This window comes from Kryptolebias marmoratus, linkage group LG18 (assembly GCF_001649575.2).
Source record: "Kryptolebias marmoratus isolate JLee-2015 linkage group LG18, ASM164957v2, whole genome shotgun sequence".
NCBI classification, from domain to species: Eukaryota; Metazoa; Chordata; class Actinopteri; order Cyprinodontiformes; family Rivulidae; genus Kryptolebias; species Kryptolebias marmoratus.
In genome coordinates, this window is record NC_051447.1 from 7,788,004 (window position 1) to 7,808,643 (window position 20,640).

The 20,640-nt window shown below is 42.3% G+C and overlaps 2 protein-coding genes across 3 annotated transcripts; both read left to right on the top strand.

Annotated features, from left to right (window-relative positions):
* Positions 1-782: 782 nt before the first annotated feature.
* On the top strand, positions 783-11,581 carry LOC108233302 (cryptochrome-1-like). 2 transcript variants are annotated; one of them, XM_037981085.1, is made up of 14 exons: positions 783-1,707; positions 7,010-7,118; positions 7,226-7,368; positions 7,470-7,654; positions 7,764-7,852; positions 7,998-8,138; positions 8,558-8,869; positions 9,019-9,170; positions 9,317-9,519; positions 9,686-9,796; positions 9,995-10,093; positions 10,182-10,262; positions 10,465-10,570; positions 10,810-11,581. In XM_037981085.1, the coding sequence occupies exons 1-13, from the start codon at positions 1,550-1,552 to the stop codon at positions 10,563-10,565; spliced, it is 1,884 nt and encodes a 627-aa protein (XP_037837013.1). In that variant the 5' UTR covers positions 783-1,549; the 3' UTR covers positions 10,566-10,570; positions 10,810-11,581. The 2 variants fall into 2 exon arrangements, with proteins under 2 accessions (XP_037837013.1, NP_001316267.1); NM_001329338.1 differs by lacking the exon at positions 10,810-11,581 and having other exon boundaries at positions 1,550-1,707; positions 10,465-10,565.
* Positions 11,582-15,603: 4,022 nt separating this feature from the next.
* Positions 15,604-16,756, top strand: tnnt2c (troponin T2c, cardiac). Its single transcript, XM_037981098.1, has one exon. The coding sequence runs from the start codon at positions 15,766-15,768 to the stop codon at positions 16,528-16,530; it is 765 nt and encodes a 254-aa protein (XP_037837026.1). The 5' UTR covers positions 15,604-15,765; the 3' UTR covers positions 16,531-16,756.
* Positions 16,757-20,640: the final 3,884 nt, after the last annotated feature.

The window sequence follows — 20,640 nt, forward strand, 5'->3', positions numbered from 1 at the left end:
TTTTTTTTATATGTAAAAACTTAAAATCTGCGTAGAAATAAGTCGCAACCTGCAGCCAAGCACATCTTTAAATAGATATAGCTTAATATAAAAAAGTAAGTTTAGTTTTAAAAGAGCAAGGCATTTATGAGTGCGACAAGAAATAAAGTGCTTTAAGACAGGAATATAGTAATGAAAACAAAAGTAGTCATTAATATGAGTAAATATTATATAATTAAATAAATCTGATTATTTGTGTTTACAGGTGGGTTGAACCTGGTGAAAGAAAACGTGAAAGTATAAATTAAAATGATTTAATGTTATGATTATCTCGGAGCTACTAAAACAACCACATGTAACGCACGTAGCCGCCCATATGCTCATCCGGGTTCTTTTAGTAAACAAACCTGCAGCAGACTGACCACGCAGACTTCATATCTTTTTTTTTTTGTAAACCCCAAAATGTCCCTGAAGTCCGTTTATTTAATTTGCGCAACCTAAAGCAGTTTATTTATTTGTATTACTATTATTAAACTGGTAAAGTTGTTTTGGGTCGTAGCTTCCCGTCCGCATTTGTGCTCCCAGAGGTGAGCAAATTAACCCGCTAACATTTTGGGGCAAGTCACCATAAGAGGTCAGCGCTCAGTAAAATCCACAGCCGAGTTCGCTGCGCACGCTGGGCCGCCTGGCTGCGTGAGGGAGGAGAGAGCACGCCGTAAAAACGTGACCACGCCGCGAAACGCACGCAGCAGATTCCAGCCAATCAGAGCGCGGCTCCGGGCTGAGCACGTCGCCAGTTGGTGGAGCAACGGCAGTAGGTGCGGTTTAGACGTGGAGGGGCTGTGTGTCGTGTTCGTTTCGGAAATTTCCCTGACATATTTACTAAAATATCCGTCTGGTCGCGAGGGGAACGAGTCAGAAGCGAGCCAGAAGGGGTTTTCAGCGGTTAAGTATCCGTCCAGGCAAATTAAGACGACGAATTCGATTGTATTGTATTTACATAACACGCTTTCTTCGCGCCGGTGACTCCTGCCAACCGTGTCTTGGACTCTTTAGCAACTCCCCTGGATTACAGGCGGTCAATTTCTCTGTTATTCGCCGTTATTGTGTGTTGAATGCGAGTTGGTTCAGGAGTTTTAGTTCATGTGCGTTCCTGTATGCCTTTTTCATCATTCAGAAAAACAAGTTATACAACAAATCAGGCTACCGCTCCTCGGCCGCCCAGGTCCTAAAGCCCGCCGGGTTTGGTGGTCACGGTGCCGCGGAGCGCGCGCTGTCTCGTGCCCAAATGGTTCAGCAACCAGCCGTTTATCAATTTTTCGACATAATGGAAAAGGTTCTGTTAGAGCAAGGCTAATTCTAAAGCTGGACACTATTTCTGGAATCTGAGACGAATTTTTTTAAAACTTTATCCGTCCGCCTCGTGCCGTTGTTTTCTTTTCCTCTTGGACAACTAAACGCAGGGAAAAAATAAAAACCCAGCAGCCACAGAGTCGGGATTAAAGTCGAGCGAGAAACAGCCGAGAAGAGACTATTTTATCGTTTTAAACAGGGCTAACCCAGTCGAGTAATGGTCATTAATACGATCCACTGGTTCCGGAAGGGCTTGCGGCTCCACGACAACCCGGCGCTCAGAGAGTCCCTGCTGGGAGCGGATACTGTCCGCTGCGTCTACATCATCGACCCCTGGTTCGCTGGATCCTCCAACGTTGGGATCAACAGGTGGAGGTATGACATGAGAATGCATTTATACTGAGATCTGAAGTCTTCAGAACATGAATAAAAACAAACCAGAGGCCAGTTAATGTGCGACAGGGCTATTTGTTATTGGTCTTATCAGCTGTGTGCATGAGAAAAGAAAAATAATGCCACTGTGATTTGCATAAATCTTCTTAAATGTGAAGTTTAACACACCAGGACATAGTCACCAGGTTGAGATTTAGGTAGCATCAGACTCGTATGTACAACAGTACGTGCATGTCAATACAGATTATAATCACAAAAAGATCACCCAACTGCTGCATCAGGGTGCGGACAAACAAAGTGCAGCTTTATTCGTTCTGCAGGAATTCAGGGAGTAAGTAGCAGCCAGGTACTGCTAATTAAACCCAGCTGATTATGCGATCCCCTCCAGAAACAGAGGTTTTGGTGTGTGTTGGCATAATGCTGAAAGGAGGGGAATCAATTGATTTTACTTGCCCCTAAAGCATCACATAGATTCTTAAAAGAGAGGTCGATTGGGTGCAGGTGATTTGTGAGAGATGCAAAATTGCCACAGAGATGCAAAACACCTCAGTGAGAAAATAGGTGGATCGAATGTTTGCAAAAGGCACGCAAAACAGATAGAAAAGGCAGAACGACCAAATGATGATACATAACTGACACCTCTACCTCCTTTATAGTCCAAAACAACTACAGTAGTAAGACTTAAACATGTTTAATACTTGTGAAACTCATAGCTGGAGGCACATAACAACAGCAGATCCCGTCAGCTAGTTTTTTGCTTTTTATGTCTGTTCCCAAGAACCAATTCATGCCGTTTAATCCTCCCTTCATTTAGGCTTTTACGACGAAGGACTGAATGACCTGTCCTGGGCGCAAACCGCAATTGGTTTGAAGTTTTTGCATTTTACTTCTGCTTAGAAAGCATGCAGGGAATAATTTCTCGGCCATGCCGTCAAACAGGTTTCTCATTTAGGTTTGTCCTCCAAAGCAGGTTAAATTTTATTACACTGTAAGGTTGATTCAGGACAAGCCAAAAAAATGTTTGTCACAAATGAACCATAACAATAGTTGCGTTTGCAAAGATATAATCAAAGAATGAAGATTAAAAGTTTGTCTATTTGCACATTTTTCATCTCTTCTTGAGTGACTGTTCTTTAAGTCAACCTTGCGTCTTTGCAGTTGTTTGATAAGGAAGCTTTGCATGGTTTAGAACGAGTGTTTTTGTAATGGGTAGACATAAGAGTGAGTTTTTGACGTGGGTGTGACGTTTACCTTCTTATCCTGCGTCGCTCTGACAGTTTAACCTTCTGCGTTACGTGGAAGGCGTCACCAGTCAAAATGCTTGGCGTTGCAGTTTGTTCTTTTTGGTCAGTGACCCAAACCTTTTTTTTTCCTTTATAACCTCAAACAAGTGCTTCTGTGTGAAAGCTGCAGCATCTCGTTTGGCATGCAGCTGATAACGTGTTGCTCAGCAGTAATTACCTCGCTGGGCGTTTCTTTGTTTCATTTTGCATGACTTAGTTTGTGGTCTAGTTCGATGCCAGCTCAGAAGACGCTGCAGTGGCAGAAAAAGTGACTTGTTGTGAGCATCTGTGTCGTTCTCCCCCCCTGTTACACAACAGCCGCCTGGGGTGACGCAGAGCTAACGCAGGCCGTTTTGATTCTTTCTTTTCTCTCTCTCTCTTTATGTACACACTTGACATAAACGTTGACGAAATAAAACCTTGCACAGAGTACAAACAGGCTTGAGAAGATTACCATTTGCTCTTAATAATAATAATAATAATAAAAAAAATAGTGTTTGACTTTAAGTTTGCTTTTACATTGCATGTAAAAGTATGAGGAGGTTAAGATTTCTGAGACAGGTTCCAAAAACTGATTAATTATTGGCGTCATGCATGAATAAACAAAGCTGAGGAGTGTCATAGAAACCTTTCGGTGCGCAAAAATGTCTCCAGCTCCGTATGTGAATGCGACCGGGGATTATACAAAGCTCACTATAACCCGACGTCTGTGTACCTAGCGTCGTTCCAGCACATTGCCCCCCTTTTTCTTTTTGACACATTTGCAAATGAAGAAAGCGTCCCTGTATTCAAGATGCAAGAGCTGATTTTTAGCCACAGGGCAACGTAAGATGACACAATTGCAGTAACTTTCCCCCATCGCCGACGTCCCCTCGGCAGGCACAAGTAGGTCAGTGTGTTAGTAGTAAACCATCCAACTCTCCTGTCTTTTTGACCTACTTCTGCTTTCCTGTTCGTGTAACAGACGCCCGTGTGTTTCTCTGACGAACCGCTCCGCCATCAGCTCTAATCCCCACAGCTGCATTCATCTGATACTCATTTTTCAGATCATGTTTGCGCTCTGAGTCGCTTACAGAGTCTTAGCTGGTGACCCGCGATCATAAAAGACTTTGGTGCCACGAGGGGTGCAATTAGTGGGTCTGTTTGTAAAAGATAAGACGGAGGTAGGAGTGTCTGGTTTCTTTGAGCAGTGTTGCACAGATTTGCCTAAGCTGCCCAGATGAACAAAGCTTAAAGTGGCTGCTTTCCTTTATTAGGTCAGTTGGTCTGAGTCTAGCCTCGCCGTGTCACGCTGACCCCAGGTCAGCGATGCGATCCCAGGTCAGCGATGTGATCCCGAACCCGCTCCCCCGAACTGGGACGTCGATTTTTCGGGTGGAGGCGGCAGTAGTTGATTCACTGGCTGTCAGAAGGGGGCTCTGATTGTTACAGACGGCTCCCAGATGTCAACAGACTTGGCAGAGGGAGATGAAGCAGGGTGTTCCCGCTTTAAAAACTCCTGTGCTCAGCTAGTGGAAAGTTTTACCTAATGAATGAAGGGGAAAAAAAAAAAAAACTCACTTATATTGAAGCGTTTTTTCCTGACGCTCAGTGTTGACGACATGCAGCAGAAACTGCCTCTATTAAGGGTAGTAAAGTAAAGATTTGACACATTTTTAATGTTAATGTAACTGCAGGATTACGTTTTTCTCCCTCTCACCTTAGGAAAACTAGAAATATCCCCAATGTTGTGTACAGTAGACTGTAGATCATTTACTAAAAACACAATAAAAATTAGAATAATTATCATATCGGTCTTCACAGAAACGGATTTAAAAAAAATCTACCCAGCTTTCTTTGTTTACTTTGAATCCTCTTTTCTTTTAAAGTCATGTTTTTAAATCTCTCTCAGAAGAAAAGTGTTCCGATAGCTGGATGAGTGATTGTCAGGACATTTTATTAACCAAAATATTAGCATTGCAGTAAAAAGAGGGGGGCTGTGCATGAGAAGTGTGTTGTTTAAAATTTCCCACAAGTAGAAAGATTTTTACAGTGTACCCACCTGCTTGTTATATCAGTAAAATAATTGATTAGGCTGGAATGATACAGGAAGCCTTGTCCTACTTATTTTGGTGCCTATAGCAACAGTACGGGAAGTACCACATTACTGCTGCTCTGTCTGCATGTGTATACCTCTGACTAATTTTAAGGTTACTGTTGGTAGTTCTTATTTTTGGCTGTTCTAAACAGAAGCACAGTACAAATTAAGCTTTGGAGATGATTCGACACAATAAATAGATTGATGTAAAAGATCAATTCGACACTATTCCAGCCTGTTGGGTCAGTATTGTGTTTGATTATGCGCGTTGAAGGTTGTTTGAGTCATCTGCTGACCGTGTGATTCAGTTCTACAAGTCAGTTGAGGCTTGTTTTATAACGTTGGAGGAATGTCACTTCTGTTTCAGGGAAATGAGACACTGACAAGGACAGAGTTTATGTTTCAGCTCAGAAATCCTGGCAGTAAACAGAAATTTACAAGACAGAATAAACAGTAGTGTGTATGGTTTCTCTTTGTGCAACAGTTGAAACAGAATATTTTGCTTTCAGGAGTCATTTTTTGTAGTTTTTCTGTCTTTAGGAACAATTGTTCTATGCAGTGAAATGACTCATGATGATAAATATTGAATTATCAAACTGCTTTGTGATAGCTCCTTAAAGCTTTTCTCACATTTTTTGCACCAATCATTCAGTCAACAAACTAGAATATATGCGACCAGTTGCTAGTGTATAACCTACTTTGTTTTTTATAGGATTATAAATGTGAATTGCTCCCCAAAAGAGCTAATTGTAAAACTCTGTAACCCTTTCTTTTAATATATGAATGTCTAAAACTAATGACCTTTTTTATGCATCTAAATGCATATCTGCCCAGACCAGTTCGTCCTTCAGTACAATTATAAACTCCTACGCTTGTTTTTAAAAGTGGTAACAATTATTTAAGGATAAATTTGACTGCTTTTTTTTTAGTTTTTGAGTCATTCGCCAGAACTTGGCTCCTTCACCAGCATTGGGGCCCTGTTTGTCCTCTTGCCTCCCCTGGAGAACTGCCATTATTTTGGTCAGATATATCTTATGACTCATCACTTCAGCCTTCAGAGCTTTCTGGCTGACATATTTTAAACCCTCTCAGGGCATTCATTAAAAATAATTGACCTTTTTCACTACACTGCTCGTTTTTGGAACAGGGATACGTTCGAGGAGTTCGGATCGAGTCGAGTGCGCCTCTTTGGAGCAAAGAGGTTAACGTTTCTAATTTTGGCACTACTCAGTTAGGTCATCACCACCTGTAAAATGTTAAGAGTTGCTTTCACATGTCATCTGCTCGGATGTCATGTGTAATACCAGAGGCACTTCTGATTTGTTATTTTTCCATATTCATTATGAAATGGCATAACATCAACTCATGTTACTGAGAGCTCACGAGGCATTCGATTATTAAAAAGTTACAAACGTGTATTGTTAAATAAAAACAGCCAGCATTATCGGATCTTCTGAATTGTGGGTTAAAATAAATATGCAGATGCTTTTATTCAAAGCATCAGACAAGTGAAGAACTTAAGGCAGTGAGGCCATCATGTTTTGGAAACCGTTTTGCGTTTGGTGTTCAATACTTAAACTAGTATTTTATTAAAGATATTAAATTAATTTGCGCTATCAGAGCATAATAAATAATTTTTGTTAGAAAGGAAACCTGTCTGCCAGTCATGTAACAGAGACCCATGTCCGCTTTTCCAGTGCCTCTAAAAGAAAATTTATTAAACTATGTCAGTGAAAAATTACACTTTTGCAGGTTTTTTAACATGGTGCGTTTAGCCTTTGCCCATGTCAAAGCCACATAAAATAACCATGTTCAAACTCCCCAGCTGTTTAACTTGATGCTCAGAGCAGTTAAAGATCTCCTCACATGTATATATTCGTATATATGTTTCGAGTGTGACGTCCCTCTTCCTGTCATTCTACAGGTTCTTACTGCAGAGTCTCGAGGATTTGGACTCCAGCCTCCGTAAGCTCAACTCTCGTCTGTTTGTGATCCGAGGCCAGCCCACAGATGTCTTTCCCAGACTTTTCAAGGTGACGTCCATTGATTTAGCCACTGAGCAGCACAACCGGGTTGCTTCAGATAGTTGTTTTTTTTTGGAAACCCTATACTTAGAATACGTTTCCTCCCTGTTGTGCAGGAGTGGAAGATCAGTCGTCTGTCCTACGAGTACGACTCGGAGCCCTTTGGAAAAGAGCGAGACGCTGCCATTAAGAAGCTGGCCTCTGAAGCCGGAGTGGAGGTGACCGTTCGCATCTCCCACACCCTCTATGACCTGGACAAGTGAGTTAATGCGATCAAGTCCTTTTCGGCGCAAACGTGTGCGATTATCTGTGCGTCTGTTTGGTTCGTGACACCTCTCTGTTGTCGTCTGTGACCTTCAGGATCATAGAGTTGAACGGGGGTCAGTCCCCACTCACCTACAAGCGGTTCCAGACTCTCATCAGTCGTATGGATCCAGTGGAGATGCCTGCAGAGTCCATCACAGCTGAGATCATGGGGAAATGCACTACACCCCTGTCTGAAGACCACGATGACAGGTTCGGGGTTCCCTCACTGGAAGAACTGGGTGAGTTAAGAAAAAAACAAAAAAAAACGATTATAATTTTGACAACTTTACTTGTGCAATAAAACAGAAAATATATATAAATCATGTGCTTCTTGTGTGAACCCTGTAGGTTTTGACACGGAGGGTCTGTCCTCAGCTGTGTGGCCAGGAGGAGAGACTGAAGCTCTCACACGACTCGAGAGGCATTTGGAGCGAAAGGTCAGTCAGATCCGTTAAAGTCCGGCTGAAAATTAGAGAAAAACATTGTTCTTCTGCTCTGTTACCCTTAAATATTCCCGATAAACTCCCCGATCTAAAGCAACAACATAACGCCTACTTTTCTGTCTCGTCGTGCCGCCTTTAGGCGTGGGTGGCCAACTTCGAGCGTCCCAGGATGAACGCCAACTCGCTGCTCGCCAGCCCTACAGGCCTCAGCCCATACCTGCGGTTTGGCTGCCTCTCCTGTCGCCTCTTCTACTTCAAACTCACAGACCTCTACAGGAAGGCAAGTTTATTTAGTAACCTGATCATGCTTCTGTTGGAAAAAGAAGTGTGAGAAATAGGTGATTGTATTACTTTAAGGAATTCAAATCAACACAGATCTTAAACAATGTTGGTTTTCCTTTTGTAGGGAAGATTAACAACAAATTGGAACTAAATTATGTGTGTGTATATATTTTACAGCTATTTTAAAAGGGATTCTTGTCCATTTTTTGTTTAAAGTTACAGGGCATTCTGTCCCTTCAGCATGATTACGTAATAGCCTGATAATAAGGATTTGTGCTGACTGAGATTATCTGACTAATGATTAGATTTGTTTCTGTCCAGCTATTCAGAAATGACACACACAATATTGTTTCCATTTTCTCTCTTCCTATTGTTTTCCACCGTTTACATTTACTCAATACAAATGCTTCATTCTAGGTGAAGAAGAACAGCTCCCCGCCTCTGTCGCTCTATGGCCAGCTGCTGTGGCGCGAGTTCTTCTACACGGCAGCCACCAACAACCCCTGCTTCGACAAGATGGACAGTAACCCCATCTGCGTTCAGATCCCGTGGGACCGCAACCCTGAGGCGCTAGCCAAGTGGGCCGAGGGCCAGACCGGCTTCCCCTGGATCGACGCCATCATGACCCAGCTGAGGCAGGAGGGCTGGATCCACCACCTGGCCCGACACGCCGTGGCCTGCTTCCTGACGAGGGGAGACCTGTGGGTCAGCTGGGAGGAGGGCATGAAGGTAGAGCATGTCGGAACAAAAGCAGAAACATTGAAATATTTAAGCTTCTTTTTTTTTTTTATGAATCTATTTTCACTCGATGACAAGATTTTCACTCGTATGCATCTCAGCTGGAATTATTGAGACCTTTTTTGTGTTTGTGTGTCCAGGTGTTTGAGGAGCTGCTGCTGGATGCAGACTGGAGTGTAAACGCGGGCAGCTGGATGTGGCTGTCCTGCAGCTCTTTTTTTCAGCAGTTCTTCCACTGCTACTGCCCGGTCGGTTTTGGCCGACGCACCGACCCAAACGGAGATTACATACGGTACGAGTAGAACATTATTCAGAGTTTTCAAATCAAAAATGTAGTGTATGCCAATCAAAACAGGCTAAATCCACAACACCACAGGTAATATTTTTCTTAGAAAATGTTTAAATCAAATTCTTTTTTTTTTTTATGGCTTTGTTCAGGCGCTACCTGCCCATTCTGAGGGGTTTTCCAGCCAAGTATATTTATGAGCCTTGGAACGCTCCAGAGGCCGTGCAGAAGGCTGCCAAATGTATCGTTGGCGTGCATTATCCAAAGCCCATGGTGAACCACGCAGAGGCCAGCTGTATCAATGTCGAGCGTATGAAACAGATCTACCAGCAGCTCTCCTGTTACAGAGGCCTCGGTAAGAACACGGGAATAAACTACTTTGCAAACCCTATTGTCTGCCTCTAAGTTATCATCTGCACTACTTAGTAAAATTTTATTTAAGTGATCTGAAAAAGACAATTTTACTCAAAACTGTCTTTACATCATATAAGCTATTAACTCCTTGTTGTTTGTGTTCTCAGGCCTCTTGGCGACAGTTCCATCCAACTCTAATGGTAATGGAAACAACGAAACCCCCTCAGACGGGATGGGATTCTCCGCCGAAGCGTCCCATAAGGTTGCAGCTGCAACTGGTAAGAGGAACAAGACCTCCTCTTCCTCCTTACTCTTCAGACATTAAAACCCAAAGTTAGCTTTCGTTCCTACTGCTGTCAGAGCATTCCTAAAAGTCACATCCTCAGTATGTTGGAGATCAGTCACCAACAGGAGGCTAGAGGAGAAATGGAGATTTGGAAAGAGCATCACGCTGGTGTTTTTGTTTTCTCCTTCAGCCTATCAGGTGCCAGCTCGTCCACAAGGAGACTGGCAAAACGGCGTCATGATGTACCTTCAGTGCGATCCACAAAACGGCGCCGGCACTCGTCAGCAGGGTGAGGGATTATATTGTATATTTGATAATGAATTCTTTAGATTTTCTTCCCTCTTTAACACCCTGTTTTTTTTCCCGTTAATTTTCAGTTCCAAGTTATGCTGCAGGTACAAGCATGATGTGTTACACGCAAAACACCCAGCAGATCCAAGGTCCTGTTATTCAGAAAGGTGAGTAGAGAAGGCGCAAAACAATTCACTCAATGTTGTCATTTTTTAACTTAATCGCGTTAATTTTAAGTGGATGAAACCTTCCAGTGAGCCTAGTTTCTACATATAAACCGTGTTCAATTGTTCGTCTGAAACATTCTTTATTTGGGGTTTGTCTCAAAACGAACTGAAATTACTTTTTTTTTTTTTTTTACATTTTAAGGCCCTGAACACCACCCCAGCACGCAGACCAGTGGGAAAAGACACAACGAGGACTCTGGGAACGGCAGAGGCTCTAAAGTCCAGAGACAGAGCAACCACTAGAGTTGGTAGGAAACACATGTAATACACTGGTTCTGTACTTTTATTTTTTATTCAGATTTTGTAAACAATGACCTCAAGTTATGCTGCAGCAAGTTTTAGTTTCTTTTTAGCTTGGTATACATTTGTCAAAATTGTCGAAGCAGTCCCAATCTTTGCCTTGCGTTTAATTAAATCTAATCTGATTAGGTTAACGCTTCAGCGTGACTGTCCCTCTTTTTTATTTTATTTTTATTTTTTGTTTCAGGTGTTCCTGCACAGCACTCACATGACAGCCAAAAACACAACAGGCACTAAAACTTCTGCTCCAGCACCGTGTTGCATGACCGCACCTTCAGGATCAACATCCTAACCCCCCCTTCCCCCCCAACCCTTCATCATCTGACATCACCTCTCCTGTAAACAGACTGTAAGTTATCACGAGGACTGCACGTCCCAGGCAGTGCCGACAGGACTGAAGCAGCTGTTTCACTGTACTCATCTCTGGGTTAATATTGGGACAAACATCCTTTTTTTTTTTCTTTTTTCTTCTTGTATATAACGATTTTTGCTAATTGCAGCTCACACACAACTTGTACATATTTTGATTTGATGTGTTTTCTCTCTTTTTGTGTAGCCATAGACCCACTGATATATTTTTGATATGACAAAACGTGACGGGTGGTGTTTCTAGAGGGGGGCAAATTTTCAATAAAAACATAAAGCATTTGCAGACCGTCCGTGCATAAAACTAAAACACAGAGAAAGCTCGTCTTTGTTAGTACAGCCACCTGCCCGCATATCTTCCCCCCTCCCCCTTGTTTGTTTTTGAGCCATTCAGTTTATGCATATTAACAAGCGTGTTTTGATCGTTCTCTGTCTCAGTACTCGTGAACTTGTCTCATTCCTTATCAGGTAATATGACATCATGTTTTTGCCGGTTGTCAGTTGTTATTATTGATTAAAAATGAGAGGAATAAAGAGTCTTCACATCATGGTGCCCCCTGTAAACTCCTGATAAATAAATGTACAAACTGAGAGCGCTGTTTCACTTGGATCTTGTTTTCTTCTTAGTGTGCTTTGATTAAAACTTTTGAAGCGTCTCAATCAGTCAAGCTGAACTTTGAAGTAAAATTAAATGCGGTGTGGGTTCTGGGGTTTATATTGCAGAAACAAGTGACTCGAAATGTAACTGTTGGTTGACAGACATGAAGCAGGAAGCAACAACTGGCACTCATTTTTCTAAACTATTCTTTCCGTGCTTGACCATTTATTCAGCCTATTTCGCATCAGATTTGGTAATGTTATTCCGGACGTGCCTGTCACAAAATATAGTAACTTGGGAAAGTTACTATATTTGGTTCTAAATATAAAGGGAATGAAGGCAACAAGAAGTGTTACTTTAGCAGTAATGTTTCCAGAAGGACGAGTCTTTCAACAAAATTGTCATTTTGAAGTGTTTTTTTAAAGTATTTTGCTTGAAGTTGTGAACTGCTTCTGAAACTTAACATCTACTAAAACATTCCAAACCCATGTTTTAACAGCAGGTTGCAGCAAATCCACAAAAAATTAAGAAATTAGAAGGAAAAACAAACAAAATGCTTGACCTACATTTACTGTTTGCAGTGTCCAGAACTCGACTTTAATTATCTTTCCTCCATAAAATGCATATTTAGTTGGTGGTTGACAGTTTTGTTTAACAAGATGGTCAAAAACTTACTGCACAGACTTGAGTTTATTCATATATTCTTCACAGACCAATTAGAACAGAAAGGTTTCATGTAAACCTGGGTCTTCCTGTAAGTTCAACATTCAGTCCTCAGCTGTTTTAAGGAGAACTATAAAACCATCCAAGCTGCCAGAGATCACTTCGGGACCATCGGAGGCCAGAATCTGGTTACAATATGGACAATCAAGCTCCAGGATGTTTGGAGATTCCTTCAGCTGCTTGAGGTTCGCTCCACTCATCGCCACCGAATTGGCGGGGCAGCCTGCTTGCTTTAAGTTCATCGCCGGAGCAGCTGAGAGCATCCTTCGATGTGTGCCGGCCCCTGGTCCGTGGCTGAGGAGCTCCTGTGAAAGAACAGAAGAATTCTGGGTAAGTCACTGCAAGCCTGGGGATGAATGCAGCTCTGTGGGGCCATGATCAGTTGGGAGATTGATCTTCTTGTTCAGGTGAAGACGTTGGAAACTAGAAACATCTCATTTATGCTCACACTGGTTAAATTGGACACAGGACAGCACAGTGATGAGGATACATTGTTCAAAAGAAAAGGAAAAAAAAACAATTTCTCAAACTCACTAAATTAATTTCACTTCCAAAAAAACAGTATGTGCAAGTATCTTCGTCTGGGTTTGTTTGTGAATGAACTAAGAGTGCAGTTTATGTAAAAAAGGATGAACTAACAAGCCACACACACACACACACACACACACACATCACTAAGCCCTGCCCTGACAGCTCGCGCGCACGTGTGAAGCGGCATGTGCTTGTTATGTATGTGTTACACACAGGCACAGATACAAATTAATACAACATGGCGGCTGGAAAACAGACAGGCAACGTTTGAGTACATGAAACGAACAATAATGTGGGGTTGTGTGTGTTTCTTCGCCGTTTAAACACCGCTGGGCCTGGTTCTGTTTCATAACGCGACGCAATCTGGTGGGCGGAGTCAGCAGAGCGGAGCGCGTGGGAGGCACGTGACCGCGCTCGGCTTGTGAGGAAACACCGCCCAGAGGAGGGAAAATAAATACACAAAAAAACAAATAAATAAATAAATAATACGACTAACTGCTGCTGTCATCCTCCCACACCACACCAGAGAAACCAGGTTTGTAAAAAGTATTGTAAAGTACTCTAAGCCAATTAATAAATGTACAAAACACAGACATTTTTGTAGTTTTTAGCCATCGTGTTGAAGCTAGGCACCAGCTAACACATGTTAGCCCCTTCGAGATGTAGATTTTAAAACAAATGTTTGCCAAAAAAAAGAGAAAAAAATGGTTTGAAAAATATTAGTTTTGGTAACTGGCATCCTTTTGGCCGCTTAACACCTCTATTTCTTCGTACTTTTGAGGGCCTGTTGAGGTTGTTTTGCATCTTCTCGTGTATGTATGTCTAATGTTTCCCAGTTTTTCTTATACCTCATTTTTTGTCCTTTTGTTGTTGTTGTTGTTGTTGTTTAAGTGTACACAGGAAGATATATTGAACTCCTTTGCACAATTGGCCATGCAAGGCCAGCAAACCAACCTGTGTTAAGAATTTACACAAGTAAACTATAAAACAAAAACAGGATGAAAACAGTAAAAATCAAATGCACAACAATTTAAAAGCACAAAAATAATCCCACTGGTGATTAAACATTTCCCATTATCATCATTCAATACTACTCAGCTGTGCCCAATGACTGGGTTGTGTTTTTATTTATCTATACCAGACTTAAATCATATTCTACTTTTTAGATTTATGATACAACAGCCTTAATATTAGCCAGGCTGAACACATTTACTAAGTCACTTATCAATCTTTAAATGACCTGCTCATTTACATTAAAAACATTTTAACTTGCAAAATTTTATGATGGTAGATGACAAAAATACAGTCATCTGTGTAAAAACACCTGACTGCCTCCAAAATAAGAATTATCTAGTAAATAGTCACCTGTAGTATCCAGTTTCGACCACACGAGGTCACTGTAAAGCTTACAATTTACTACTTTCTTAAACTTGAGACAAGTTACCTATTTTATGTGTTTTAGTCTAGATTCTGGTTAATCATTTAAATAAATTACTCAAAACTATCTTTACTTTTTTTCTACATGAGCCAAACCGAAATATCTGACTTCAAACATGTAAAATTATAGATTTTTTCCCACACAGTGCCAAACAGCAGAGGGATATACTTAGCTCCCATCGTTTGTTGCCTGTCTTTGATGATAGACACAGTTGTCCCTTGACAGCAGCGCCCAGGAGGGCCCCTGAGTTTTTTACTGGAACCACCTGCTGTTGTCGTGTTGCCCACAGGCGTGTTTTATCAGCCCTCCCTGGGCTGAGACAGACACGGGACATTAATATTTGCGTCGCGATCCTCTCAGGCCACGACCGGCTTATCTTTGCTCAGACAGAGCCCCGCAAGACTCATACCACGACTGAAACTTAATCCCCCGGAGATAATAACGCGTTGTCTGTCATGTCGATTTGCAGGAGAATAACATCAGAAGCTTTGTCCCAAGGAGGCGCATGTTTCAAGTTAATTGGGATTCCCAGACGCTGCAGAGCACCTGTTGCTCACAGTCATCCCCTAAAAGCGCTGCCCTTCTATAACTGATAACTCAAGACTTGGAAACACAAGTTGTTGATGTCTTTAAACGTTGGGAGTTGGTGGAATGGGGCTGTAATCGTCTGTGAGCTGAAAGCAGAAGGCCACTCAGCGCAATAAACTTTTAATTGCATTCCTGACAGGATACATAAAAGAGCTCCGAAGCTCATTCTGCACATCATTGTTCTTACAGAAGTGCTTCTCTGTCTTTAAGTGTACAAAGTTGTAGACTAACTGACCTAATATTTGCATTCGGCTATTAGAAGTAAATGTTAATCCTGGTAAATGTGACAGCTCTAACTTCCCACTCTTTAAATCCCGCTAAGCTGTGGCGCACTTAATAACTCGCGCCTTTGCTGAAGGAAGTCTTTAAGCACCCCGTGATTCCAAATTTTGAATTTAAGTGATAGATTACCATTTTTCCCCCTTCAAGAAGTCAGTACAATGAGTAATGTTTCCAGTGAGTTTGGTAGATTTTTTTTTTTCTTTATTTGTTCTGGGAGCGAATTGTTCTGGGACGTGCTGTGTGTCGCTTTGTGGGACCGAACGGCACAAGTATGCATGCGCATCTGTTGTGTTTCTGAAATAGTCTCTCATTTTGTCCTTAAAAAGGAATGAGGAGCCCTGTAGGGTCAGAGTAGGCAGCGGCGGGGGGTTTAGGGGATGAAGTAGGCGAGTGTTTATGACAAGACTTGGTGGAGGAGAAAATAGAACCAATCCATCTGTCTCGAAATCTGTCCTGTTGCTGACCCACACCCTGGGGACTGTCTCCGAGTGGTCACATGATGAAGGCAAACCCTTAAAACCCCCCCAACCTGCACATGCTGGACTCCAGTCATCTCCGGTGTTTGAGACGCCAGCTGCTCTGTTTTTTCTCCCCCATTTTGGAAAGCCTCAAAAGTTATGTCAGACATTGAGGAAGTTGCGGAGGAGTATGAGCAGGAAGACGAGAAGGATGAGAAGAAAGGGGAGAACGAGGAAGGCTCCAGGCCACGGCATAAGACGACCTATGTGCCAAACATGGCTCCTCCAAAGCTTCCTGATGGAGAAAAGGTTGATTTTGACGACCTCCACCGCAAGCGACTAGAGAAGGATTTCAATGACCTCCAGGCCCTCATAGAGCAACATTTTTCCAGCCGTCAGAAGGAAGAGGAGGAGCTGATGGCGCTCCGCAGCCGCATCGAGCGCCGCCGCGCCGACCGGGCGGAACAGCAGCGCGTCCGCGCGGAGCAGGAGCGCGAGCGCCAAGCGCGGGTGGCCGAGGAGAGGTCGAGGCGCGAGGAAGAGGCGGCCAAGCTGCGCGCAGAGGAGGAGGCCAAGAAGAAGAAGGTCTTCTCCAACAAGTCGTTCGGCGGCTACCTGCAGAAGGTCGAGCAGAAGAAGGGCAAGAAGCTGACGGCCCGCGAGGAGAAGAGGAAGGCGCTGATGGAGCGCAAGAAGCCGCTCAACGTCGACCACCTGAGCCAGGAGAAGCTGGCGGAGAAGGCGCAGGACCTCTGGCAGTGGCTCTACCAGCTGCACGCCGAGAAGTTCGACCTGGCAGAAAAGCTCAGTAGGCAGAAGTACGAGATCCACGTGCTCCGAAACCGAGTCAGCGACCACCAGAGGGGCTCCAAATTGTCCAAGACCTCCCGTGGGGCCAAAGGCAAGTCTGTCTCCAGGAAGTGAAGACAAAGGTCCCCGACAACTGACGAGTCGAGTTTCCTTTTGGACTGTTTGGTGTTCTCTATGTTGTGTCATAAGAGCTGTCCCAGGGGACTGTGCATCAGAGTGTCTTGTTTTCAAGTCCACAGGAGACAGAGATGAATCAAAAGCATTATATCAACTTATTTATGACAAATGCCGTCAGTAATTATGTTCAAATTGATTAAAATAAACTCTGTTTGCCAGGTAATTAGTCCACAACAAGATTCTTTTGTACGCCACTTTCTTTCGACCAGCTGTACTTTTACTCTCAAACTGTTTGTATTTCGTTTAAATTTTAAGAAAGCTTCTGTTTGTTTCCAGTAGATTCTACATTCGCCGAGTTGTGCGTCTTATTTTGAGACGTCTCAGTAAACGCATATCACTGTGCTCCCTCGCTCGGCGGTTGCGTCACGAGCTTAACGACCACTTGAAGCGTTCCTTGATGGGAGCAGGGCTGTGTTAGACGAGCAAAATGTCAAACAGGTGCGGCACAGCCGACTTTTTGATTCTAATTTAGGCTCTGATGTTGAGGAGCGGTATTGTTAGGTTTTTACTTCGACGGGCTTAAAAATAGTTTGCTTCATATTTGATAGAATATCGGCTCGGTGTCTTAAAACTGATTTAAAAAAAAAAAATCTGAAAAACTGGAATTAGAAACAAAGGAGAGAAGTACTCAACCATTTCTAAAACACAGTGGAGGCTTTGTCACGGTTTGTGTTTCCATTTAGTTCCGGAAATTTGTCAGAATTGGTGGAAATATGAACACAGAAAAGTGCAGTCAGATCTGAATTCACCGTACAGTAACATCTGGAAGATTTACTGCATGACAATGATCTTAAACTTTCTGCCAGTCAATAAAACTTTATCTGGATAAAAAACCTCAAATGTAACTCTAAAACCTGAACGATACTGACGTGGTGTGGGAAGAAAGAGCACTGAAATGTCCTTCAAGACGGACTGAGAACTATTCCTGAAGAAAATTAAATTTAAAACCTTTTAAAATAACTATAAATACACATATGAAAGGATTAATAGGCCGACAGTACAGACCTCATAATCCCTTTTTTTAACTTTTCTGTTTACAAAGCCTGTAGAAAGTTTAATCTGGAAAAATAAGAGTTTAAAAGGCACTTTTACTCTGAAAAGTTTTAGATTTTGAGCCACGTTTCAAACTTTGTAAATGGTAAAGGTAGCTAACAGCAAATCGGAATTAGGTCAGTATTTTCTAGCATACCTTTTTATACAGAAAACAAAAATTAACCTATTTCTAGATGAGATGTAATTAAGTTTTAATGTAGTTTTTACAAGCTGTGCATAAAGGTATTAAGTTCCATTTATACTTTATTAGGATTTTTGTTAACAAGATGACAATATAAATTATTTTGAACAAAGTTTTCCTTATTTTGCCGATTAGGAAAAAATACTCTATTGGTAAACTATCATGGTGGTTTAAGATCGTCTTTCTAATATTCTTGTTGGACTTTTCTCTTTAATTACTGCCTTTGTATGGTAAATTTATGAGTAGTTTTTTACCATTAGGTGGCACTGTAATGTAAGCAAACAAGTTTTCAAACATACACCTCCATGCATTCACATTAAATGTTAATCCAGCCTATTATTGTAAAACTAAAATGACAATTCTACACAGACAGAAACAAATTGTCCCTATAAGTGCCTATAAAAAGTATTGGATGTTTTACCTTTTAAGTGGTATTATAAACCAGTCATGGTCAATAGTTGCCCTTTTTGTCAAAAAACAACAACCCAAAAACCTTTTTTCACTGATAAAATGAAAACTGATTTCTACAAAGTAATGCCAGTTTAATAAAAGTAATGTAAAATAAGTGATTGCATAAATATTCACCCCCTTTAAAGTGACTGTCCTCATTCAACAGAGGTCCAGGCTCTTGGCGCTAGTAGTCTCACAATTAGTGAAATGGGAATCACCTGAGGACACTGAATGTCTCAAGTGATTGCAGTATAATAACATGGAACATGGAAGGTCTCTTCTCTGGTTAGTCAGTCGTCCTGGCTACCATTACACCATAAAGGCAAAAGAACACTCAGGGCAACTCCGATAAAAGATTATAGAAAAGTACAAGTCAGAGGATGGATACAGAAGGATTTCCAAGGCTCTAAACATCCCCAGGAGTTCTGTTAAATCCATCATCAAGACATGGAAGGAGCATGTGTAAATCTGCCAGGAGCAGGCCGTCCTCACAAACTGAGTGACTGTGAAGAAGAACAATAGAGAGAGAGAGAGAGAGGGAGAGAGACCACCACCCGTGACACCCTGAAGGAGGTCCGAGCTTCAGCAGGTGAGATGGGAGAGAGATGGGAGAGAGAGAGAGACGCTTGTTAAATCTCCCCTAGAGTTTGCCAAACGGCACGTGGAAGACTCAGAAACCAGTTATTGCACATCACTCCAAACTCACCTTCCCCACTGTGAAACATGGTGGTGGCATGTAGGGAAATCCTGGAGGGCAATCTGATGCAACTCGGGAGAATTTTTTTTTTTTCTTCCAGCAAGACGGTGACCCCAAAGCATGCCGAGAAAACTACACAGAAGTGGCTTAAAGACGACAAGGTGAAAAGTTCTGGAGTCAGAGCCCAGACCTAAATCCAGCAAGGACTTTGTGGCTTGACTTGAAAAGGGTCTTTTCATGCCCGGTCCTCACACAACCTGACAGAGCCTGAGCAGTTTTGTAAAGCTGAATGGAGGAAAATTGGAGGAAATGGAGGAAAAGAGACTTATCCTTATCCTGCAGCCAAAGGTGCTTCTACTAAATACTGACGTGAAGAGGTGATTATTTACACAGTCACTTATTTTACAGTACATATTTTGATTTAATTGGTACTACTCTGTAAAAACAACAGATTTTACTTTGACACTGAAGAGGATGAATCATTTTTATGAGCACTGTATATGTTAGAATAAAGTTCAGACAAATCAACATTTCTTCTGAGGCAGTAAAAAGTACTCTACCTAAATAGCCACAGACTGTGAGAACAAACACAGCAGAGCAGCCTGCTTTAGGCATGTTTAAGGAAACCCCCCCTCTTCACCGACAGTAAGTGCATTAAAACACACCCCAGATCAAGCAGCTGGAAACGTTCTGCAGTTTATGATTGTCATCTCAGCTTCGCCTAACTGCTGCTGTGCTCTCAGAGCCGTGACGAGCCATTACGGTCCTGCCGTTGTGGCGGTATGCCCGCAGGTTGCCATGGAGACAGGGAGAGGCTGTCTTTACAGGCAGGTCTTTCTAACCCCTCCTTCAGCTTCTCTCATGTTCAGCCAAAAGGTGTTTGTGTGTGTGTGGGGTGGGTGTTGTACTGACAATGTTCAGAAAAATCCCAGGGCACCAATCAAACGCCCGTCTCTCACCGGAGTACACGATATTCCAGCAACTTGTTGGTAACAAGTTGCTGGCTGGATGCTGCCGTTTATCTACACCTGGCTCCAATCTGCGGCGATGGATGGGCTTTCTTTTGGGAAGAAGGCTTTCCGCACACATATTTCCCCCTCATGCCAAAAGGACGGCGTGTATATTCGAGTGTGCGTTCACCAGAAACATCAGCTGCAGGGTCAATCAGAGGGTGGGGTGGGGGGTGGGTGGGTGTTGTTGTTTGCTCATTAGCACTCAGCAGAGAGTAGCAGATAAAGTCGGTGCTGCATGATTGACAGCTCCAGAACCGCACTTTCAACTCTGACCAGACGCTCATTGTCTGCTTCGGTTCCAACCGGATTCTTATTTTAATTAGAATGAAGATGAGTCGCTCTCGGATGACTTATTAGCCGTGTTATTAGGATTGAATTTGAGAAAAGTACAATGTCCAAGCTTCTAGATCTACATAACTTTTATGCAGAATGTAGATTTTTCTTTCAAAGTGCTGTATCGTGTGTTTTATGACGTCGTCGTCATTTTCCTCCTAATTCAGAATCCTTTGTTTTGTTTTTTTCTTATGACAGTCAAATGACGGACAACCTTATTTAAAAAAAAAAGAGAAAAAGACGGGATAAAGTGGTATGCAAGGAATTTTAATCTTATGTGCAACAAAAAATAACTCATCGTGTCCCAGAGCAGGCAGCGT